Genomic DNA, 27,022 nt, shown 5'->3' with positions numbered 1-27,022 from the left:
ATGTTTTTCAGTGGCAGGGACTGGAAGACTAGTCAGGATCGAGGCAAAGATGAACGGAGCAAAGTACAGAGAGAACCTTGATGAACACCTGCTCCAGAGTGATCAGGACCTCAGACTGGGGTGAATGTTCACCTTACAACCGGACAACCGTCCCTAAGCACACAGCCAAGACAACGCAGGAGTGTCTTCGGGACAAGTCTCTGAATGTCCTTGAGGGGTCCAGCCAGATACCAGGTCTCTGGAGAGTCCTGAAAATAGCTGTGCAGCAACGCTCCCTGTCCAACCTGACAGAGCTTGAGAGGGTCTGCAGAGAAGAATGGGAGAAACTCCCCAAATACAGGTGTGCCAAGCGTCATACACAAGAACACTTGATGTAAACGTTGCCAAAGGTGCTTCAACAAAGTACAGAGTCAAGGGTCTGAATACTTATGTAAATGTGATATTTCTGTGTTTTTTAAAACAGTTTTTGTTTCATCATTACTGGGTATTTGGTGTAGATTGATGGGGGTGGGGGGGATACAAACATTTTGAACAAGGCTGTAACGTATCAAAGTGTGTAAAATGTCAAGGGGTCTGAATACTTTCCGAAGGCACTGTTTATAAAGTGTAATATCGGGATGCAAGCTCAAACTCTATATCTGACATATTACAGGTGTCTTCTTCTTGTAAGCCCATAACCATGTGTGTGAGGTGTATACTTTTGTTTCAAAGTCAATTTGTTTAAGACTACCAAGAAACACTCTGTGTGAGCCTGGTTTAGCACGCAGTAAAATGTTTTAATAATGGCTATTGCTGCAGAGACGAGGTGAATTTTAGTACAGTACATTCGTAATGCTAGTAATTGCCCTTAATGGCTACAGTTTGTTTGGAGGGATGAGTGCACCATCCCTGTCTCTCTAATGTGCCGGCTATAATTAGTCTACTACTTTTACCAACATATTAAAAATCTCCCATACACAGGGTAAATGCACATTTACATTACCCATTTCATAAACATAGTTTAGTTTTAGTGTAATTAATGAAGCCACACATTTTCAGTCTCATTAGCTCAGTACAGACGACCCATACCAGTGCATCGTGCGTCTCTTATAGAAACCAGATTCACCGTCGTCTTTTTATAGAGACCTGCCGCTAGGGGAAGACAATTATGCTATTCAAGTCATTAGCCACGAGCCCTCCAGACACTAGTTTCAGACCACTGCTTTAAGACACACAAACATATTCACATCGAAGACACTCAGGAAACAAACACAAGGCACTTACATGCAATTGAGAACAGAGGAGAAAAAGCTGGGGAGAGACAGAGAGGACAGGGGGCTGAAACATGCAGATGATGAAGGCGAGGATCCAGAAGACACAGAGACCCCAGTCACATGCAGTTCTGCCACACCAGGCCAGGCTGCTGTCGGCACGGATCACTCACTCCGACATGAACAGAGGCATGCTGGGAGCGATGCTGGGGCCTGGGGGTTCTTTGGAAGGCCACACTGTCTGTCTGTTTGCCTGCTTGTCTGTCTGTGTCTTAATGCCTGACTATTGTGCGGCAAGTATAAAAGGTAAATCATGTTTCTGTTTGAGTGAACGTAAGATACTTTTCATGAAAACATCTTTTTACACCTAACTTCAGTTCTCGTTGGAATTGATTGCACATATTTGAAGTATTACTGTACCAAGCTCTAAGTATGAAGCGCTGCCAAATTTCTGTCTATAAAAGAAACCCCAATCTCCGTAATGCACAAGGATTGAGAGAGCTAATTGCGAACAAACACTTTGCCAGCCTTCAATCTTGTTTTGGTTGTGTTCCCCTCTAAGGCAATCAGAGTTCCACATTAATTAGTGGCTGTGTTTGTCAGGGGAAGCGGAGGTACTCCAGGGACTGTAGCTGTTTGCCTTTCCACGTCCGCATGGAGCCTTTGCTGTGTCAGTGGGCCTTAAAACAGTGTCTCTCCTCAGTCTCCCTACACGAGTGGAGGCTAGTGATTCTATCGGAGCTAGCTGTGTTAACGATGTTGGCGGGGCTCTGATAAAATAGGAGGCACTAATTAGTCTTTGCTTGTTGGGCTGTCAGTAAGTCATTGCCCATTCTTTCTGATCGCTCCCTCCAGAGGCCTGCTGGGGATTCATGGACTACATCTGTGGCTGTGTGAGTGGAGACGCACACACGCATGCGCACACACCACAGTGGAGGCTGGTGGGATGAGTGAAAGGAGGATTGGCTCATTGTAATGGCTGGAATGGAATAAATTGATCGGTATCAAACACGTCACACAAATGGAAACCACATGTTTGACTCCGATCCATGAATTTCATTCCAGCCATTAAAACGAGCCCATCCTTCTATAGCTCCACCCACCAGCTCCACTGACGCACGCACGCACGCACGCACGCACGCACGCACGCACGCACGCACACACACACACACACACACACACACACACACACACACACACACACACACACACACACACACACACACACACACACACACACACACACACACACACACACACACACACAGTGAGGATGACAACAGTTTGTTCTTGCTGTGTTCTCATTCCAGGGGAGCATAACTCAAACATGTTGATCCTGCAGCGCTCAGCTGGCCTGAACCGAGCAGTTCAGCGGTAGTTACAGTCTGCTCACATCAAATAGCTCCATCCATAACCGCGCTTGTTAAAGATAACGCTATAATAGAATAATTAGTCCACAGAATATATGGCCATTGCTGTGGTCTGTCAGAGCCCTCCCCCTCGGACACATAATGGCCGCCCAGAGACACAGTCTCCTGTCTTCGGCCGATATCCCTCACACTGCTGTGCAGTTAGCCAACTATAACAGGACGTGGGAGGGAAACCAGGGGACAATAATCACCACATAAGAGAGGAGACTGGGAGGGAAATCAGGGGACAATAATCACCACATGAGAGAGGAGACTGGGAGGGAAACCAGGGGACAACAATCACCACGTAAGAGAGGAGACTGGGAGGGAAACCAGGGGACAATAATCACCACATAAGAGAGGAGACTGGGTAGGGAAACCAGGGACAATAATCACCACATAAGAGAGGAGACTGGGAGGGAAATCAGGGGACAATAATCACCACATAAGAGAGGAGACTGGGAGGGAAACCAGGGGACAATAATCACCACATAAGAGAGGAGACTGGGAGGGAAACCAGGGGACAATAATCACCACATAAGAGAGGAGACTGGGTAGGGAAACCAGGGACAATAATCACCACATAAGAGAGGAGACTGGGTAGGGAAACCAGGGGACAATAATCACCACATAAGAGAGGAGACTGGGAGGGAAACCAGGGGACAATAATCACCACATAAGAGAGGAGACTGGGAGGGAAACCAGGGACAATAATCACCACATAAGAGAGGAGACTGGGAGGGAAACCAGGGGACAATAATCACCACATAAGAGAGGAGACTGGGTAGGGAAACCAGGGGACAATAATCACCACATAAGAGAGGAGACTGGGTAGGGAAACCAGGGGACAATAATCACCACATAAGAGAGGAGACTGGGAGGGAAACCAGGGGACAATAATCACCACATAAGAGAGGAGACTGGGAGGGAAACCAGGGGACAATAATCACCACATAAGAGAGGAGACTGGGAGGGAAACCAGGGGACAATAATCACCACATAAGAGAGGAGACTGGGAGGGAAACCAGGGACAATAATCACCACATAAGAGAGGAGACTGGGTAAGGAAACCAGGGGACAATAATCACCACATAAGAGAGGAGACTGGGAGGGAAACCAGGGGACAATAATCACCACATAAGAGAGGAGACTGGGTAGGGAAACCAGGGGACAATAATCACCACATAAGAGAGGAGACTGGGTAGGGAAACCAGGGGACAATAATCACCACATAAGAGAGGAGACTGGGAGGGAAACCAGGGGACAATAATCACCACATAAGAGAGGAGACTGGGGAGGGAAACCAGGGGACAATAATCACCACATAAGAGAGGAGACTGGGTAGGGAAACCAGGGGACAATAATCACCACATAAGAGAGGAGACTGGGAGGGAAACCAGGGGACAATAATCACCACATAAGAGAGGAGACTGGGAGGGAAACCAGGGGACAATAATCACCACATAAGAGAGGAGACTGGGGAGGGAAACCAGGGGACAATAATCACCACATAAGAGAGGAGACTGGGAGGGAAACCAGGGGACAATAATCACCACATAAGAGAGGAGACTGGGAGGGAAACCAGGGGACAATAATCACCACATAAGAGAGGAGACTGGGGAGGGAAACCAGGGGACAATAATCACCACATAAGAGAGGAGACTGGGGAGGGAAACCAAGGGACAATAATCACCACATAAGAGAGGAGACTGGGAGGGAAACCAGGGGACAATAATCACCACATAAGAGAGGAGCTTGGGAGGGAAACCAGGGGACAATAATCACCACATAAGAGAGGAGACTGGGAGGGAAACCAGGGGACAATAATCACCACATAAGAGAGGAGACTGGGAGGGAAACCAGGGGACAATAATCACCACATAAGAGAGGAGACTGGGTAAGGAAACCAGGGGACAATAATCACCACATAAGAGAGGAGACTGGGTAGGGAAACCAGGGGACAATAATCACCACATAAGAGAGGAGACTGGGAGGGAAACCAGGGGACAATAATCACCACATAAGAGAGGAGACTGGGGGGGAAACCAGGGGAAAATAATCACCACATAAGAGAGGAGACTGGGAGGGAAACCAGGGGACAATAATCACCACATAAGAGAGGAGACTGGGAGGGAAACCAGGGGACAATAATCACCACATAAGAGAGGAGACTGGGAGGGAAACCAGGGGACAATAATCACCACATAAGAGAGGAGACTGGGTAAGGAAACCAGGGGACAATAATCACCACATAAGAGAGGAGACTGGGAGGGAAACCAGGGGACAATAATCACCACATAAGAGAGGAGACTGGGGGAAACCAGGGAAAATAATCACCACATAAGAGAGGAGACTGGGTACGGCAACCAGGGAGAATAATCACCACATAAGAGAGGAGACTGGGAGGGAAACCAGGGGACAATAATCACCACATAAGAGAGGAGACTGGGAGGGAAACCAGGGGACAATAATCACCACATAAGAGAGGAGACTGGGAGGGAAACCAGGGGACAATAATCACCACATAAGAGAGGAGACTGGGGGAAACCAGGGGAAAATAATCACCACATAAGAGAGGAGACTGGGTACGGCAACCAGGGGAGAATAATCACCACATAAGAGAGGAGACTGGGAGGGAAACCAGGGGACAATAATCACCACATAAGAGAGGAGACTGGGAGGGAAACCAGGGGACAATAATCACCACATAAGAGAGGAGACTGGGAGGGAAACCAGGGGACAATAATCACCACATAAGAGAGGAGACTGGGAGGGAAACCAGGGGACAATAATCACCACATAAGAGAGGAGACTGGGAGGGAAACCAGGGGACAATAATCACCACATAAGAGAGGAGACTGGGAGGGAAACCAGGGGACAATAATCACCACATAAGAGAGGAGACTGGGAGGGAAACCAGGGGACAATAATCACCATATAAGAGAGGAGACTGGGAGGGAAACCAGGGGACAATAATCACCACATAAGAGAGGAGACTGGGTAAGGAAACCAGGGGACAATAATCACCACATAAGAGAGGAGACTGGGGGAAACCAGGGACAATAATCACCACATAAGAGAGGAGACTGGGGGGAAACCGGGGACAATAATCACCACATAAGAGAGGAGACTGGGAGGGAAACCGGGGACAATAATCACCACATAAGAGAGGAGACTGGGAGGGAAACCGGGGACAATAATCACCACATAAGAGAGCAGACTGGGAGGGAAACCAGGGACAATAATCACCACATAAGAGAGGAGACTGGGGGAAACCGGGGACAATAATCACCACATAAGAGAGGAGACTGGGGGAAACCGGGGACAATAATCACCACATAAGAGAGGAGACTGGGGGAAACCGGGGACAATAATCACCACATAAGAGAGGAGACTGGGTAGGGAAACCAGGGGACAATAATCACCACATAAGAGAGCAGACTGGGAGGGAAACCAGGGACAATAATCACCACATAAGAGAGGAGACTGGGGGAAACCGGGGACAATAATCACCACATAAGAGAGGAGACTGGGAGGGAAACCTGGGGACAATAATCACCACATAAGAGAGGAGACTGGGAGGGAAACCAGGGGACAATAATCACCACATAAGAGAGGAGACTGGGAGGGAAACCAGGGACAATAATCACCACATAAGAGAGGAGACTGGGAGGAAACCAGGGACAATAATCACCACATAAGAGAGGAGACTGGGAGGGAAACCAGGGGACAATAATCACCATATAAGAGAGGAGACTGGGAGGGAAACCAGGGGACAATAATCACCACATAAGAGAGGAGACTGGGAGGGAAACCAGGGGACAATAATCACCACATAAGAGAGGAGACTGGGTAAGGAAACCAGGGGACAATAATCACCACATAAGAGAGGAGACTGGGAGGGAAACCAGGGGACAATAATCACCACATAAGAGAGGAGACTGGGTAGGGAAACCAGGGGACAATAATCACCACATAAGAGAGGAGACTGGGAGGGAAACCAGGGGACAATAATCACCACATAAGAGAGGAGACTGGGAGGGAAACCAGGGACAATAATCACCACATAAGAGAGGAGACTGGGAGGGAAACCAGGGGACAATAATCACCACATAAGAGAGGAGACTGGGTAGGGAAACCAGGGGACAATAATCACCACATAAGAGAGGAGACTGGGAGGGAAACCAGGGGACAATAATCACCACATAAGAGAGGAGACTGGGTAAGGAAACCAGGGGACAATAATCACCACATAAGAGAGGAGACTGGGAGGGAAACCAGGGGACAATAATCACCACATAAGAGAGGAGACTGGGAGGGAAACCAGGGGACAATAATCACCACATAAGAGAGGAGACTGGGTACGGCAACCAGGGACAATAATCACCACATAAGAGAGGAGACTGGGAGGGAAACCAGGGGACAATAATCACCACATAAGAGAGGAGACTGGGTAAGGAAACCAGGGGACAATAATCACCACATAAGAGAGGAGACTGGGGGAAACCGGGGACAATAATCACCACATAAGAGAGGAGCTTGGGAGGGAAACCAGGGGACAATAATCACCACATAAGAGAGGAGACTGGGGGAAACCGGGGACAATAATCACCACATAAGAGAGGAGCTTGGGAGGGAAACCAGGGGACAATAATCACCACATAAGAGAGGAGACTGGGGGAAACCAGGGGACAATAATCACCACATAAGAGAGGAGACTGGGGGAAACCGGGGACAATAATCACCACATAAGAGAGGAGCTTGGGAGGGAAACCAGGGGACAATAATCACCACATAAGAGAGGAGACTGGGAGGGAAACCGGGGACAATAATCACCACATAAGAGAGGAGACTGGGGGAAACCGGGGACAATAATCACCACATAAGAGAGGAGACTGGGGGAAACCGGGGACAATAATCACCACATAAGAGAGGAGCTTGGGAGGGAAACCAGGGGACAATAATCACCACATAAGAGAGGAGACTGGGGGAAACCAGGGGACAATAAGAATCACCACATAAGAGAGGAGACTGGGGGAAACCGGGGACAATAATCACCACATAAGAGAGGAGACTGGGTACGGCAACCAGGGAGAATAATCACCACATAAGAGAGGAGCTTGGGAGGGAAACCAGGGGACAATAATCTCCACATAAGAGAGGAGCTTGGGAGGGAAACCAGGGGACAATAATCACCACATAAGAGAGGAGCTTGGGAGGGAAACCAGGGGACAATAATCACCACATAAGAGAGGAGCTTGGGAGGGAAACCAGGGGACAATAATCACCACATAAGAGAGGAGACTGGGTAAGGAAACCAGGGGACAATAATCACCACATAAGAGAGGAGACTGGGGGGGAAACCGGGGGACAATAATCACCACATAAGAGAGCAGACTGGGAGGGAAACCAGGGGACAATAATCACCACATAAGAGAGGAGACTGGGGGAAACCAGGGACAATAATCACCACATAAGAGAGGAGACTGGGAGGGAAACCAGGGGACAATAATCACCACATAAGAGAGGAGACTGGGGGAAACCAGGGGACAATAATCACCACATAAGAGAGGAGACTGGGGGGAAACCAGGGACAATAATCACCACATAAGAGAGCAGACTGGGAGGGAAACCAGGGACAATAATCACCACATAAGAGAGGAGACTGGGGGAAACCGGGGACAATAATCACCACATAAGAGAGGAGACTGGGAGGGAAACCTGGGGACAATAATCACCACATAAGAGAGGAGACTGGGAGGAAACCAGGGGACAATAATCACCACATAAGAGAGGAGACTGGGAGGGAAACCAGGGACAATAATCACCACATAAGAGAGGAGACTGGGAGGGAAACCAGGGACAATAATCACCACATAAGAGAGGAGACTGGGAGGGAAACCAGGGGACAATAATCACCACATAAGAGAGGAGACTGGGAGGGAAACCTGGGGACAATAATCACCACATAAGAGAGGAGACTGGGAGGGAAACCAGGGGACAATAATCACCACATAAGAGAGGAGACTGGGTAGGGAAACCTGGGGACAATAATCACCACATAAGAGAAGAGACTGGGAGGGAAACCTGGGGACAATAATCACCACATAAGAGAGGAGACTGGGTAGGGAAACCAGGGGACAATAATCACCACATAAGAGAGGAGACTGGGAGGGAAACCAGGGGACAATAATCACCACATAAGAGAGGAGACTGGGAGGGAAACCAGGGGACAATAATCACCACATAAGAGAGGAGACTGGGAGGGAAACCAGGGGACAATAATCACCACATAAGAGAGGAGACTGGGTAGGGAAACCAGGGGACAATAATCACCACATAAGAGAGGAGACTGGGAGGGAAACCAGGGGACAATAATCACCACATAAGAGAGGAGACTGGGTAAGGAAACCAGGGGACAATAATCACCACATAAGAGAGGAGACTGGGTAAGGAAACCAGGGGACAATAATCACCACATAAGAGAGGAGACTGGGTAGGGAAACCAGGGGACAATAATCACCACATAAGAGAGGAGACTGGGTAAGGAAACCAGGGGACAATAATCACCACATAAGAGAGGAGACTGGGAGGGAAACCAGGGGACAATAATCACCACATAAGAGAGGAGACTGGGTAAGGAAACCAGGGGACAATAATCACCACATAAGAGAGGAGACTGGGGGAAACCGGGGACAATAATCACCACATAAGAGAGGAGCTTGGGAGGGAAACCAGGGGACAATAATCACCACATAAGAGAGGAGACTGGGGGAAACCGGGGGACAATAATCACCACATAAGAGAGGAGCTTGGGAGGGAAACCAGGGGACAATAATCACCACATAAGAGAGGAGACTGGGGGGAAACCAGGGGACAATAATCACCACATAAGAGAGGAGACTGGGGGAAACCGGGGACAATAATCACCACATAAGAGAGGAGCTTGGGAGGGAAACCAGGGGACAATAATCACCACATAAGAGAGGAGACTGGGAGGGAAACCGGGGGACAATAATCACCACATAAGAGAGGAGACTGGGGGAAACCGGGGACAATAATCACCACATAAGAGAGGAGACTGGGGGAAACCGGGGGACAATAATCACCACATAAGAGAGGAGCTTGGGAGGGAAACCAGGGGACAATAATCACCACATAAGAGAGGAGACTGGGGGGGAAACCAGGGGACAATAATCACCACATAAGAGAGGAGACTGGGGGAAACCGGGGACAATAATCACCACATAAGAGAGGAGACTGGGTACGGCAACCAGGGGAGAATAATCACCACATAAGAGAGGAGCTTGGGAGGGAAACCAGGGGACAATAATCACCACATAAGAGAGGAGCTTGGGAGGGAAACCAGGGGACAATAATCACCACATAAGAGAGGAGCTTGGGAGGGAAACCAGGGGACAATAATCACCACATAAGAGAGGAGCTTGGGAGGGAAACCAGGGGACAATAATCACCACATAAGAGAGGAGACTGGGAGGGAAACCAGGGGACAATAATCACCACATAAGAGAGGAGACTGGGAGGGAAACCAGGGGACAATAATCACCACATAAGAGAGGAGACTGGGAGGGAAACCAGGGGACAATAATCACCACATAAGAGAGGAGACTGGGAGGGAAACCAGGGGACAATAATCACCACATAAGAGAGGAGACTGGGAGGGAAACCAGGGGACAATAATCACCACATAAGAGAGGAAACTGGGAGGGAAACCAGGGGACAATAATCACCACATAAGAGAGGAGACTGGGAGGGAAACCAGGGGACAATAATCACCACATAAGAGAGGAGACTGGGAGGGAAACCAGGGGACAATAATCACCACATAAGAGAGGAGACTGGGGAGGGAAACCAAGGGACAATAATCACCATATAAGAGAGGAGACTGGGAGGGAAACCAGGGGACAATAATCACCACATAAGAGAGGAGACTGGGAGGGAAACCAGGGGACAATAATCACCACATAAGAGAGGAGACTGGGAGGGAAACCAGGAAACCAGGGACAATAATCACCACATAAGAGAGGAGACTGGGGAGGGAAACCAAGGGACAATAATCACCACATAAGAGAGGAAACTGGGAGGGAAACCAGGGGACAATAATCACCACATAAGAGAGGAGACTGGGAGGGAAACCAGGGGACAATAATCACCACATAAGAGAGGAGACTGGGGGGGAAACCAAGGGACAATAATCACCACATAAGAGAGGAGACTGGGAGGGAAACCAGGGGACAATAATCACCACATAAGAGAGGAGACTGGGAGGGAAACCAGGGGACAATAATCACCACATAAGAGAGGAGACTGGGAGGGAAACCAGGGGACAATAATCACCACATAAGAGAGGAGACTGGGAGGGAAACCAGGGGACAATAATCACCACATAAGAGAGGAGACTGGGGAGGGAAACCAAGGGACAATAATCACCACATAAGAGAGGAGACTGGGAGGGAAACCAGGGGACAATAATCACCACATAAGAGAGGAGACTGGGTAAGGAAACCAGGGGACAATAATCACCACATAAGAGAGGAGACTGGGAGGGAAACCAGGGGACAATAATCACCACATAAGAGAGGAGACTGGGGAGGGAAACCAAGGGACAATAATCACCACATAAGAGAGGAAACTGGGAGGGAAACCAGGGGACAATAATCACCACATAAGAGAGGAGACTGGGGGGAAACCAGGGGACAATAATCACCACATAAGAGAGGAAACTGGGAGGGAAACCAGGGGACAATAATCACCACATAAGAGAGGAGACTGGGAGGGAAACCAGGGGACAATAATCACCACATAAGAGAGGAGACTGGGAGGGAAACCAGGGGACAATAATCACCACATAAGAGAGGAGACTGGGTAGGGAAACCAGGGGACAATAATCACCACATAAGAGAGGAGACTGGGAGGGAAACCAGGGGACAATAATCACCACATAAGAGAGGAGACTGGGAGGGAAACCAAGGGACAATAATCACCACATAAGAGAGGAGACTGGGAGGGAAACCAGGGGACAATAATCACCACATAAGAGAGGAGACTGGGAGGGAAACCAGGGGACAATAATCACCACATAAGAGAGGAGACTGGGAGGGAAACCAGGGGACAATAATCACCACATAAGAGAGGAGACTGGGGAGGGAAACCAAGGGACAATAATCACCACATAAGAGAGCAGACTGGGGGAAACCAGGGGACAATAATCACCACATAAGAGAGGAAACTGGGAGGGAAACCAGGGGACAATAATCACCACATAAGAGAGGAAACTGGGAGGGAAACCTGGGGACAATAATCACCACATAAGAGAGGAGACTGGGAGGGAAACCAGGGGACAATAATCACCACATAAGAGAGGAGACTGGGAGGGAAACCAGGGACAATAATCACCACATAAGAGAGGAGACTGGGAGGGAAACCAGGGACAATAATCACCACATAAGAGAGGAGACTGGGAGGGAAACCAGGGGACAATAATCACCACATAAGAGAGGAGACTGGGAGGGAAACCAGGGGACAATAATCACCACATAAGAGAGGAGACTGGGAGGGAAACCAGGGGACAATAATCACCACATAAGAGAGCAGACTGGGTAGGGACACTGGTGGACTAAATCAGAAGGACAGAAGAGACATCAGGGGGACCAGTAGGTTGGTCATAAAACTCAGAGCAACCACCAGCGTCTGCAACGGCACTAAAACACACTGTAAACAGACTAGCATCACTGCTTATGGCAGCATCTGTGTACTATTAGGTTGAATCCTATTCCCCCTGTTGTAAAATGAAGGGTTTTAAAGCTTCACGCCAGAGACAGGGCAGATTGAATTGCACGCCTGTAATCGTATTTGCTCTGTACTGATCTGGCATCTATAGTCTGGTTGTGACTTTGATGTTCTTTGATGACTTGTCAAGTTGTTCTGGTTCTGGTTGTCCTGTAATAATGTTTAATTCAACCTAACCTCTTTGCTCAGCATATAGTATCATAAATCTTTATCATTAATATGGCGCTATTAATAAATAGATCAGGAGTGATAATAACAGGCACATTTTCCATAAGCGATGAAGAAACAGTTAGGGGTGGAAAATTCATTAGTGTTTCAGAGTTGAGATTAAAACTAAGAAGGTTATGAGGTACTAACTGTGGTACAGGATAAACACAGTGGGACAGACACACACTCTTGGCCAGGAGTCGTGGGTGGTATAAACAATCTCATCTGTGCAATTATCTCCACTGTTTATTTCTGTCACTGCTGCTGATGCACATAAGATAATGCAACCTTGTGGGAAGGATATCCTGTAAGCTTATGTACTGACGTGACATCATTAGAATGCCACATTTCCGTCGGGCACATTTTGGACACCCATTCCAGCGCCCATACAGTGCAAGTCCACTAATGCACTAACGCAGGGTTTGGACGCGCATTGTCTTTGTGGGTAGGAATTCTTAAGGTCAGCGGACACAGGTAGTTGAGCAAAGTGAGAATCGCAGATAGCCAGGCGGGAGAGAGAGAGGTGAGGAAAGGTGTGAGTACACTGAGTCAAATAGAGACTTTGGAGGAGGAGATTAGAACAGTAAAGCGAAAGGAGAAAGTAACAAAGTAAAGGAGAAGAGGATAAAAGAGAAGAGGAGACAAGTGAGCTCCAACTCCAGTGTGTTTAGTTGGTCAGCTCTCTCACACCTGTCCAGCCTCTCGTTCTCCAGTAGGGCGTCTGCAGCTCTAGGGTGAAGTAGCTGTGCTTATCATACTCCTCACGGTCAAGTATTTTAATGGCTATGGTCTTCCTGCAGGGACACAAGACAACAAGGCAGCGGGGTTGGAACCATGCATGTTTAAACACACACACACACACACACGCACACACACACACACACACGACCAGTCGTGGGAATGAGAGGTGGTGGTGACACAAGGTGGGCCACTGAACGTTCATTTCCGCCGAGGGCACACTGAGTGGCAGATGAGCACGCTGCGTGCTGTCATTATATTTGTGTGTGTGTGTGTAATTGGAAGTCCTACTCTTTCCTGTGGGGATATGAATGCTCTCTACCTACAGTAGCATCCTCCTAGCCCTCTTGGTGCCTCCTGCTGGTGTGAATGTTCAGTGCATGGCAATGCAGCGCCGTGCAGTGGACGTCAGGCCCAGGGTCAGAGGTCAGGGTAGGAGATTCTGACCCCCCCACCTGTAACCCACAGGACTATCTCCCCCACCTTTACTGTCATTGGTCTCCATCAGGCGAGGTTCTCCCATCTCCACGTAGAAGGTCTTGTTTTTCTCGTACTCCTCGTCGTCAATGATTCTGACCTTTATACATTTGCTAAAGGAAGAGAATAAGAGAAGAAGAGAGAAGGAAGAGACAGTGAGGAAATGACAGGTTGGAGTAGAAAAGGAGGAAACAGAGAGAGACCGAACAGAACACAGGCAGGCAGCAGGCAGCAGGCAACAGGCAACAGGCAGCAGGCAACAGGCAGCAGGCAGCAGGCAACAGGCAGCAGGCAGCAGGCAACAGGCAGCAGGCAGCAGGCAACAGGCAACAGGCAGCAGGAAGCAGGTAGAGACAAACCATAATGAGTTCTGAAAGACAGCATGTGGAGAAGAGGATGGGTAGAAATCTGAGATGATTTTGAATATAAGTTTTGACCAATGATGGAAAAATCTCACTCCATCACAAACACATATCACGCTCAAACCAAGCAATCACAATCTGAAACCACTTCATCACTCTGCCAAATCTCTTATTACACTTGATGATGATAGCAACTATTTGGATTTCCGGCACATACACATCCTTTGAAGTGGTCCGTCAGGTATTGACTATTCATAAGAAGATCTGAGTGTGTTTAAGGTCCAGCCCAGAGTGGGGTCTGACAAACTGATCCTAGAACTGCTAAGCTGGCACTCTGACTGGCCCAATGCATAATGACTCCTCATCACCCACGGCAACACTTTTTTTTCACCTTTATTTAACCAGGTAGGCCAGTTGAGAACAAGTTCTCATTTACAACTGCGACCTGGCCAAGATAAAGCAAAGCAGTTTGACAAAAACAACAACACAGAGTTACACATGGGATAAACAATCGTACAGTCAATAACACAATATAAAAATATATATACAGTGTTTGCAAATGTAGCAAGATTAAGGAGGTAAGGCAATAAATAGGCCATAGTGGAGAAATAATTACAATTTGGCATTACCACTGGAGTGATAGACGTGCAGATGATGATGTGCAAGTAGAGATACTGGGGTACAAAAGAGCAAAAATAAATAACAATATGGGGATGAGGTAGTTGGGTGGGCTATTTACAGATGGGCTGTGTACAGGTGCAGTGATCGGTAAGCTGCTCTGACAGCTGATGCTTAAAGTTAGTGAGGGAGTTATAAGTCTCCAGCTTCAGTGATTTTTGGAATTCGTTCCAGTCATTGGCAACAGAGAACTGGAGGGAAAGGCGGCCAAAGGGGGTGTTGGCTTTGGGGATACTGTATGCAAAACACTTCCCCTCAAAAGAGTTCACACTGTATATCGTTCCATAGATATGCTAACACCACGACCACACCACTCACAGGCCCATACTGTAACTTAAGTCAGGACAAGAGCAAATACCATTCATTTATCTGCAAAAACACAGAACCATACATTACAGTTGCATTATCTATTTGATTGGTGAAACTGCACCCATAGTCACCCTGTCTTTCAAAGAGACCTTGCAGTGTATGTTTTGTTAACATCCAAAATCCCGATCATAGGGATAGTTGTCTCCCTTCAACTCCCTGTATTGTTGCCTGTGTAGGCTGGGTGTGAACCGACCGTAAGACTCTGTGTTGTTTACTGTGAGAAAAACAGCCCTGATGTGCTGGTCTGACCCTGTAGCGTTGCACTCACCACTTTTAATGCAGCAAATTCTCTAAATGTAAAATAGTCCTTATTATTCATTTGGTGTGTGAGTGTGTGTGCCTCTGGGTCTTTGTGTGTGAGTTTGTGTACGTGTACATGTGTGTCCTGTGTGAGCATATTAATGTTGAGGCTGAAATGCTGAATGTAAAACCACTTTTAATTGTATCTGTTTACCCCCCCCTCTCTCTCTGTCTCCTTCCCTCACTCTCTCTCTGCATCCTTCCCTCACTCTCTCTCTGTCTCCTTCCCTCACTCTCTCTCTGCCTCCTTCCCTCACTCTCTCTCTGCCTCCTTCCCTCACTCTCTCTGCCTCCTTTCCTCACTTTCTCTCTGTCTCCTTCCCTCACTCTCTCTCTTTCTGTCTCCTTCCCTCACTCTCTTTCTGCCTCCTTCCCTCACTCTCTCTCTGTCTCCTTCCCTCACTCTCTCTCTGCCTCCTTCCCTCACTCTCTCTCTGTCTCCTTCCCTCACTCACTCTCTCTGTCTCCCCCCTCTCTCTGCCTCCTTCACTCACTCTCTCTCTGTCTCCTTCCCTCACTCTCTCTCTCTCTGTCTCCTTCCCCCCCTCTCTCTATGCCTACTTCCCTCACTCTCTCCCTGTCTCCTTCCCTCACTCTCTCTCTGCCTCCTTCCCTCACTCTCTCTCTCTGTCTCCTTCCCTCACTCTCTCTCTGTCTCATTCCCTCACTCTCTCTCTCTCTGCCTCCTTCCCTCACTCTCTCTCTGCCTCCTTCCCTCACTCTCTCTCTGCCTCCTTCCCTCACTCGCTCTCTATCTCTGTCTCCTTCACTCACTCTCTCTCTGTCTCCTTCCTTCTCTCTCTCTCTGTCTCCTTCCCTCACTCTCTCTCTGTCTCCTTCCCCCCCCTCGCTCTCTGTCTCCTTCCCTCACTCTCTCTCTGTCTCCTCCCCCCCTCTCTCTGTCTCCTTCCCTCACTCTCTCTCTCTCTCCATGATAATAGTGATGCCCATGGAGGGATGCTACGTTCTGATGAATTGGAAACAGTGAAACAGTGAACCAGTGTGTTCTGATAAATCATTCCCGAAAATATATCACTGCCACTTGAGCTGCCCATCTTCATCAAACTCCCTCTCTGACCCCCTCCTCTTAATATGCAATGGCAGTCAACTAATCCCCTCTCCGCTGCCTAAAATCACTCACTCTGTTTCCCTCTGCAAGGCCCTAAATTCTCCTCTTCCTCTACAAAACCCCTCCTTGCTAGACATTTCCTCCAACATCCAGGCATCCAGATAACCCAGCTCACCTCTATCCCATTTGTAGCAGCACTAAGTGACCCCTCTCTCACCTCAAACATCTAACTACTTCCTCTTCTTAACGATACCCACAAAACACACCACTGCCAACTCTTGTAACGGGAGACAACAGATTACATTTCACATTGAATCCAAGGAGTCAGAATAACACTGTTGATCTCTTGATGAATCAAAGGCTTGAGTAAGTCCCAGTGTTGGTTTTGGCAGGTCTTGGACAGAGACAATAGGCTGTTATCAGGAAGGGCAGTCGCTATTGGTTACAGATTTGGACCAGAGCCTAATCTCTTCCTATTGGTCCAAGAGTGACAAGTGGTGATATCCCAGTGGGCAAAAATGGGTTAAATCAATGTTGTTTCCACATCATTTAAACCAAATAATTAAATGTGATGATGTTGAATCAATGTGGAAATCTGATTGGATATGCAAAAAGTCATCAACATAAGGGAATTTAGTATTTTTTTCACACTCACACTCACATACACTCACTCACTCACTCACTCACTCACTCACTCACTCACTCACTCACTCACTCACTCACACTCACTCACTCACTCACTCACTCACTCACTCACTCACTCACTCACCACTCACTCACTCACAAATATGCACACACAGAAACAGTGATTTAAAAAAAAGTAATTCATGTTTACACTGTACATCTGAAAAGCTGTGAAATCACACTGGCTGTGTGCATGTGTCCTCTGTTCATGTTGAGAAGGTTGTGAGACCTCCGGCCCCATAGGCTAATCAAAACACCAGATGTCCTTGCAGATTGATTGGCCCCACACTGGGACTACAGTACAGTCAGCCTGGAATCACAAAGTGCCTGGCATGGGAGACCTTCAGAAAATGACTCTGCCCTCACCCTCACAATTTCACAGGCATTACACTTATTTTCCACTCCTCCACTCAGAGAAGAGTGGTCATTGCTGTACACACCAGGCCCATATAGTCAGGGTGTAGAAGCAGCTGTATGAAATGCCCATGGAGATAGGCAGCAGAGAAGATGGAGTGAGAGAGAGAGCTAGAGGCTGTGTTTTTTTCTTCCACAGCTGTTAGTGTATGTGACCAATTTAAACATTGTTCTCTCTCACTCTCTCTCACACACTCACACTCTCACTCTCAGTCTCTCATTTTCTCTCGTATTCATGCCATTCTGCCTACGCCCAGGGATTACTAACATAATAAAACCTGAACACAGATATTCCACCCACATCCCAAAGAGAGGGGAGTAGACTGACGGTAGAAGAAGAGGAAGAGGAGGGAGGAGAAAATGATATGTAATTATGACACCAATGAAGGAGGGGGACATTGTCTGTGTGATGGTGTTCAAATGTTTTTAGTGATAAAATAAGATCAATTATCCAATTAGACTGTGTTAATTTACCAATGTTCACTGCTGATTACCTTCCATTAACTGGGGGAAGGGCACAGTGGGGGGTTAATTCCTTAATTATAGTAGGGTTAAATCATAAATCATAATTAAATGACATAAGTAATGCTCTGGGTATATTTAAATAATAAAGTGAAATGCAAAAAGAAGAATAAAACTCCAACTCTTTCAAACAGTCTGTTATTTATCTGGCAGATCAACATTTATTGAATAGTGAAAGTCCATCTGTTGTAGGGATGGGTTCTACGGCCAATCTGACACCGTTACTTGAGATGAGAGGTGGAAAGTACACAATCTTTGGATTAATAAATAAGTGAACGTTTTTTCATTCATCCTTTTCAATGACAAATCCATGCACTCTACAGTACATCCCTGGGTTGTTACAGCAACGCAGTGTTTGGTCACCAAAACAGCCCTAGTGTAGATTGTTTCCAGATCTTGGCAAAATGGTTCTGGAGTGACACAGTAGAGTACATCATTAGGTTAGAATAGAGTGAGATAGATGTGTGTGTGTGTGTGTGTGTGTGTGTGTGTGTGTGTGTGTGTGTGTGTGTGTGTGTGTGTGTGTGTGTGTGTGTGTGTGTGTGTGTGTGTGTGTGTGTGTGTGTGTGTGTGTGTGTGTGTGTGTGTGTGTGTGTGTGCGCGCAGAGGTGTGATCTGCCAGGAGCTTACATAAAACAGTGCTGATAATGAAATATGACATTTGTGCAGGGTGAGGTTCACATACGCAAGGTGAGACACGTGGTTCCTCTTGGCCCTGGAGCAGTCACAGAGACACGGTACAGTACTTCGACTGATGGAAGGAAATCACATCACACAATCCCCTAAACACATTTAGATACACTTGCAGTCACACACACTGTAGCTAATCCATCCATGGAAATAGGAAACAGTGAAATGGGATGTTGGCTCTTATGGCTGTATAGTTACAGAGGGCAATCGCATTCACCAAACAGACAGTTCCAGCACAGCTTTTATTTCATATCATGTGTTTATTGGGAGTACTAGAGCACGTGTATATTGTACACGATCAGTTTCATATCCAGCGCACCACCAGTGTTTCTCTAATGCTTACTGGGTCATGCAATGAATATGTTCACTTCTCCATACTGTTCTGGTCATTCATCTTACTGTGTTGTGGTTGGAGTAGCGTGACAGTGTGTTAACACACAGGCACACACAGGCACACACACAGGCGCACACACACACAGGCACACACAGGTGCACACACACACAGGCGCACACACACACAGGCGCACACACACACAGGCGCACACACACACACGCACACAGGCGCACACACGCGCACACACACACACACACACACACACACACACACACACACACACACACACACACACACACACACACACACACACACACACACACACACACACACACACACACACACACACACACACACACACACACACACACACACACACACGCACACAGGCACGCAGGCACGCAGGCACGCAGGCACACAAACACCGACAAGCTTTTTTTAAAATCTCAATATCAAATCATTTCTGGGTAACAATTAAGTATCTTACTGTGATTGTTTTCATTCAAATTGTCAAAAATTATTTTGCCGGGACTGTCTGGGAGTGGTCTGAGTGGGGAGGGGAAAACTGAAAACTAGCTGTTATTGGCAGAGATCTTTGGAACTCTCTTTCTTATTGGTCTATTACTGTAAGTAATTTACCGCCTGGTGATTTCACCAGGCAGGCCAAAACTCCATCCTACAAGTTGACAGTATTATTCCCACCTCATAGTGTGGAAACATAACACAGGGAAATAACGTGTCTGACTGTACTGGGCCTTTAAGGGCTGGCTTCAATCAGTCACACATTTATAAAACACAAAGCCCTTAACTGGTTGACTGCAGCTCCCTGGAGCTGGCCACAACTCAAGCCACAGGGCCGCAGCCTAATCACAGGATATAGCCATTAAATGGAAAGCTAGTCCCGACCAATCAGAGGACAGAACAGACACAACCAGCCCTCATATTACTGTATCCAGCCCATCAACCCCAGAGCCTCAGCATGCAGCTTGATTGAGCTCTGTCTGTCTGCTCATCTCTCTGCCTGCCTGTCTCTGTGTCTATTCATCTGTCAGCTGGGCTCGTACAGGGATCTTTTTATATAGTGACATTAAAACAGGTGTGGCCTGGAGGAGATTCAACCTCTGAACCCTAGTGTGGTACGACTGGGGTGGTACACTGCCCCTCAGCGATCGTAGGGAATCACAGCCACCACAAACACACACACACACACACACACACACACACACACACACACACACACACACACACACACACACACACACACACACACACACACACACACACACACACACACACACACACACACACACACACAGCAGACCTTCAGCTGACTTTGTTAGAAAAACCCAAAACAACCACATCCTCTTGCACTGTCCCCAGAAGCTGTTTTGATGTTATTCATTCAAAAGCCTTTTTCCCACAGAGAGCCTGGAGTGTTTAAAAAGGAGCAGCCTGTCAATATCATAGCATCGTGTCCGGGTGACACTGGTGTCTGAGGACTATGTCCTGTCAAGAGTGTGACACGCAGTGACACACACACACACACACACACATACACACACAAAGCCCTGCATCCCAGGGGGTGCATTTTAGCTGAGCGTTGGGCTAAAGGGACGCTAGCTGACATCTCCTCACATGCCTAATGGGAGAGATAGAAATAGACTCATCACAAACCACCAAACGGAAAAGGAAGACATCAAACTAACTTACACAGACAGACCAACCACACAGACAATACTGGTAAACCCCACAGACTCTCACTGCTTTATTACCACATTGATATGATGAAATTGGCCAATTAAGGTGCTAGATTACCTAGTGACACAGTACTGGCATAGCACACGTAGCCAAATGAGTAACTAACCTCAAACCACTGCCACAATAGCCAAACCAAGCACTTACACTAACAGTCCCACAACACTTATAAAACAAGATAGATTAAGATTTTTAACTGTAACAGCCCCACAACACTTATAAAACAAGAGAGATTAAGATTTTTAACTGTAACAGCCCCACAACATTTATAAAACAAGAGAGATTAAGATTACGATTTTAACTCCAGCAGCCTCACAACACTTATAAAACAAGAGAGATTAAGATTTTAACTCCAGCAGCCTCACAACACTTATAAAACAAGAGAGATTAAGATTTTAACTCCAGCAACCTCACAACACTTATAAAACAATAGAGATTAAGATTTTAACTCCAGCAGCCTCACAACACTTATAAAACAAGAGAGATTAAGATTTTAACTCCAGCAGCCTCACAACACTTATAAAACAAGAAAGATTAAGATTTTAACTCCAGCAGCCTCACAACACTTATAAAACAAGAAAGATTAAGATTTTAACTCCAGCAGCCTCACAACACTTATAAAACAAGAAAGATTAAGATTTTAACTCCAGCAGCCTCACAACACTTATAAAACAAGAAAGATTAAGATTTTAACTCCAGCAGCCTCACAACACTTATAAAACAAGAGAGATTAAGATTTTAACTCCAGCAGCCTCACAACACTTATAAAACAAGAAAGATTAAGATTTTAACTCCAGCAGCCTCACAACACTTATAAAACAAGAGAGATTAAGATTTTAACTCCAGCAGCCTCACAACACTTATAAAACAAGAAAGATTAAGATTTTAACTCCAGCAGCCTCACAACACTTATAAAACAAGAAAGATTAAGATTTTAACTCCAGCAGCCTCACAACACTTATAAAACAAGAAAGATTAAGATTTTAACTCCAGCAGCCTCACAACACTTATAAAACAAGAGAGATTAAGATTTTAACTCCAGCAGCCTCACAACACTTATAAAACAAGAGAGATTAAGATTTTAACTCCAGCAGCCTCACAACACTTATAAAACAAGAGAGATTAAGATCTTAACTCTAACAGCCCCACAACACTTATAAAACAAGAAAGATTAAGATTAAGATTTGAACTCTAACAGCCCTAAAACACTTGTAAAACAAGAGATTAAGATTTTTAACTCTAACAGCCCCACAACACTTATAAAATAAACTATCATACAGTAGCTAAGAGTGCACTATGCTAATGAAACACTAATTCAAATGATGCTACTGCACACCAACCCACCAACCCAACAGTACAGTAAATCAGAGCTCTCACGAAAGAGAGTGAGAGCAGAAAGAAAGAGAGGGAGAGAGAGAGAGAGAGAGAGAGAGAGCAGAGAGAAAAAGAAAGGGATAGAGAGAGAGCAGAGAGAGAAAGAGAGGGGGAGAGAGAGAGAGCAGAGAGTGAGAGAGAGCAGAGAGAGAGGCCCTGTGGCTTGTCCAGCTTGTTACCATGGTGCTGTGAGCGTTAGCAGGCAGCATGCAGGCAAGCGAGGGAGGCAGTTTACTCTGGAGCAGGAGCTAGGAGTTAGGAGTTTCCCCTGTCACACACAGGAAGCAATAAAACGTAGTACACAACAGATCGGGACGTATTTGGATTGGAAAATTCAGGTTAGAAGGGAACACATTTTTTTATGCTCGGAAAAATGCAGTGTGTCAGTTTGGTGTTCCTCCGGCTTGTAAGTGTTTTCACCTAGTCTACACAGTGTTCCGTCACGTTGACGACACCACAGTCTGTTACTGGTACTGTGTATTTACTGCGGTTTTACCCAGACATTTTAATGGTCCAGTAAGAAAACAATACAAAATACAAAACACACTAACAAGTAGCTGTTTAAAAAAAAAGGTTGGCCTTTGGGGTGGCAAATCCATTAAATGTTTGTGTGAGCAGATTGTGGGTGGGCGGATTTTAGATTCAGACAAAACAAAGGCGTGTGTGTGTGTGTGTGTGTGTGTGTGTGTGTGTGTGTGTGTGTGTGTGTGTGTGTGTGTGTGTGTGTGTGTGTGTGTGTGTGTGTGTGTGTGTGTGTGTGTGTGTGTGTGAGCGTGGGTGCAAAATGTGAGTGGTCTGTTTTCATTTTGCGGTTTCACATCTTAAAGGTACGACGCAGCCTTTTTACCTCAATATAACATCATTTCTGGATAACAATTAAGTACCTTACAGTGTTTTAAAATAAAATGGTCAAAAATAAGCAAAAATGGCTTCTTAGCAGAGAGCAATTTCTCAAGCAAGACTTTTGCTAAGACTGTCTGGGACAAGGTCTGAGTGGGGAGAACACTGAAAACTAGCTGTTAATGGCAGAGGAACTTACTGCCTGGTGACGTCACCAGGCAGGCCAAAACTCCATCCCAGAAAAACAGGCAGAAATGTCAGGCGGGCTTTTCAAACAGCTCTTACACTAAAAAGGAATTATCATAATTTCCACAATTTCACAGTATTATTCCAACCTCATAGTGTCGAAATATAAATCAAACACCGGGAAATTGATTTTTTTAACTGCACTGGGTCTTTAAGGCATAACCAGTCTAATAATCACTCTGTATTGTAACCATGTACAATAACTACAGCTTTTTCAAGCTGAAATCAGTCCAGGCAGAGGCCAACAGAAAAACATTGCTGAAGCTGTTAACTGCAATATGTTACCATGGGGATAGTAGCAATGTCCCCATGCAGCTCTGTTGTTCCCTGCCTAAAATACTTTGGCTTCTATTAGTTTCAACTGACAATTTTGGCGCCAGAAGGCCTGGATGTTGCTCTGGAGCGATTCCACGCCAGCGGGAGTGGAAAATATTTTTGCTATCTCAGATTGTTCTGGCAATTCTCACAAAGAAACTTCATTGGGAGGAAGGATATTTGAAATGTTTTTTACATTTGTGTCACAATCCATTTCTTTGAAAAGGGCCATTTTAGGCCCCTTTCAGACCTAGACCTATACATGCCTCCTGTAAGGCCTAATGATCTGTAAACTGTACATGACGCAGACAACATCTTGGTGTCATTATACTCCATGTAGTGTGCTCTAGAATCTGAAGTACAAATGTTCACCTTCATTTATTCAACATTAAAACTATCAATATGAATATCTAAAAACGACCCTTTTAGATTTGGCTTATTTTTAGACATATTGTTTTGATCATTATTCTCATCAAACACGTCACATTTCCAGAATGTTCTCTGCTACTTTTAATGATATGACCCATTTTATACATAGACATGTACATAGTAATTGACATCATAGGTCATTAACCCGGCGCAGCGGTCTAAAGCACTGCATCTCAGTGCTAGAGGCATCACTACAGACTCTGGTTTGATTCCAGGCTGTATCACAACTGGCTGTGATTGGGAGTCTCATACGTCGGCCCAGAGTTGTTAGGGTTTGGTCGGGGTAGGCCATCATTGTAAATAAGATTTTTTTCTTAACTGACTTGCCTAGTTAAATAAAGGAGAAATAAAATAAATAAAACCATTCTCCTTTAGGATTGCACTTTCAGCAAATCACCAGCAGAGGGAGGTCCCTTTGAATCCATTTACCATTCACTATGTCTTAAAATTAACTAAATATAAAGAGGTCGTTTTGAGATACTCATATTAACATGTTCAATTAATGTTGAATAAATGAATGTGAAAATGTGTATTTCAGAATCTGGGCATACTCCATATGATAGAGGCCACTATAAGGACACCAAGGTGTTTATTGTATCATGTACAGTTCAGGGATCATAAGGTCTTACAGGAGGCAGGTCTAAAAGGGGCCTAAATGGCCACTTTCATCATGGTTTGTGACACAAATAGTTTGTGACACAAATGTAAAAAGCATGTCAAACATCCTTCCGACCAATGAAGTTTCTATGTGATAATTGCCAGAACAATCTAAGATACAAAAAATATTTCCACTCCTGCTGGCGTGGAATCACCCTTTGGGGACCATTGAACCCTGTCTGGAAATAAACTAAGAAACACTGTGGAAGAAAACACAAATCGTAATGGAACAGAAATGTTATAATATGCATATCAATAGTTGGATAGCAAGGTCTAAACTGTCCCCTAAATGATCATTGCATTTGACCATGAGAGAAACGATTAGACAGTATGATATAAATAGCCTTTTAATATTGAAAGAGATGGACTGCATCTGTTTTTAGAAATTCTTGACTTATTCAGGAAGCTAAATGAGCATCCTTCAAATCTTATAGCAGCTGGTCATTTCTCAGAGACCCTGGTGGTCTGTTTTTAGACTTCTCACGCTTATAGATGGCTGCTTCATGTCCTGGGTTCAATCTGTCTGTCTGCATGTCTGTATGCCTCTCTATCTGCCTGTCTGTATATCTCTCTGTGCGTTAGGGTATATTGATGATGTGTATGGTAAGTAACCATACGATTAACTTTCATAAACTCTCCTTCTTTGGGAGGTAGTTTCTCCTCTCAAAACAGGGACGACACAGCATATTTACAGAACATGTTGCGCCAGACTCCTGTGTCATGGAGAACCACTGGGCCAGTGAAAACTTCCATATCTGTCTGTCCTCAGTTTTGTGGTTAGCCCTAACACTAGGATTTATGTAGAATGATTCCTCTCCCTCTCCCTCCTTTTCTACCTCTTTCTCTCTCTCTCTCTCTCTCTCTCTCTCTCTCTCTCTCTCTGTGGAGGACTTGTCCTAATAAGGTGTTGTGTCCTGGAGGGAGAGAGGATCCCAGGGACTCCCCATATCTCAGGGTTTACAACATCAGCTGTAACATGGCCAGCCACGAGGTCAAGCAGCCGACCAGAACCCACTGTCCAAGACAGGTCATATCCTATGACAGGAGCTGTAATTGCATCAGTGTATTATCCAGGCTGTATCACAACCGGCTGTGATTGGGAGTCCCATAAGGCGGTGCACAATTGGCCCAGCGTCGCCCGGGTTTGGCTGGTGTAGGCCGTCATTGTAAATAAGAATTTGTTCTTAACTGACTTGCCAAGTTAAATAAAGGTTCAATAAAAAAAATAAAAAAATATGTATTTGTTTAATTAAACCACAGTATGAAAGGTCTTTGTGATTATGGTTTCATCACACCGAAAATCCGGTTTTTAATCAAGTCTTTTGCTCTGACGGTGCAGTGTAATGAAGTCCCAGGGTGCTTGTTTGAAGAATGTTTATCTGAATGTGTCTGCTTTACGCAGACTTGCTTTGGAAAAATTCCTAATATAGTTTGAAAAAACTGTTCACTTGTTGTTCTCTGAGTAGAAAGCCTTGTTGGAGCAGGGTTTGTTGGAAAAGCTTGGGGCGTTACATAAATGTTTGCAGCCCCACAATCACAACACAAATGAGATGCAGAGCATCTAACGTATGGTCCTCCTCTCACAGGGCTCCCAGACATCGACAGACACAACACACAGCAGAACAGAACAGCAGTCGTTGACAAAGCAGCGCGACGCACACGCTCGTTCACGCACACGCTCGTTCACGCACACGCTCGTTCACGCACACGCTCGTTCACGCACACGCTCGTTCACGCACACGCTCGTTCACGCACACGCTCGTTCACGCACACGCTCGTTCACGCACACGCTCGTTCACGCACACATATACAGGCTCATACTCATGCATGTAAGTACAGTGACGCAGACAGTGTCCTTACAAGGGACACTGCACCCACATACACTATTAGAGTAGCACACACTATAGGCAGTGGGCACTCTCTGTTACAAAGGAGAACTAAACTGAAGTAAATCAGACAGATATATTATGGAACATGTAGCTCTCTTTGCCTGTATCCCCAAGCCTTAAGACTATTGAACAGTTAATCAAATCAAAATGGCTACCTGGACTATTTGCAATCAGCAAAAAGCTGATATCATCCTATTTAATCCA

At 46.0% G+C, this 27,022-nt stretch overlaps 1 protein-coding gene across 4 annotated transcripts in view; it reads right to left on the bottom strand.

Moving 5' to 3' along the window:
* Positions 1-27,022, bottom strand: part of LOC118399095 (sodium/calcium exchanger 1) — a 181,317-nt gene that overhangs the window by 38,097 nt on the left and 116,198 nt on the right. For 2 of the 4 annotated variants that reach the window (XM_035794907.2, XM_035794896.2), the window contains exon 3: positions 13,367-13,470. In XM_035794907.2, coding sequence (XP_035650800.1) covers positions 13,367-13,470 — 104 coding nt within the window. Of the gene's footprint in view, positions 1-13,366; positions 13,471-13,897; positions 14,005-27,022 lie in introns of all 4 variants that reach the window. The other 2 variants (XM_035794888.2, XM_035794879.2) reach the window with 1 other exon arrangement.

This window comes from Oncorhynchus keta, chromosome 2, assembly GCF_023373465.1.
Source record: "Oncorhynchus keta strain PuntledgeMale-10-30-2019 chromosome 2, Oket_V2, whole genome shotgun sequence".
Taxonomy (NCBI): Eukaryota; Metazoa; Chordata; class Actinopteri; order Salmoniformes; family Salmonidae; genus Oncorhynchus; species Oncorhynchus keta.
The sequence above is the reverse complement of the archived record's forward strand: the minus strand, read 5'-3'. Positions and strand labels throughout refer to the sequence as shown.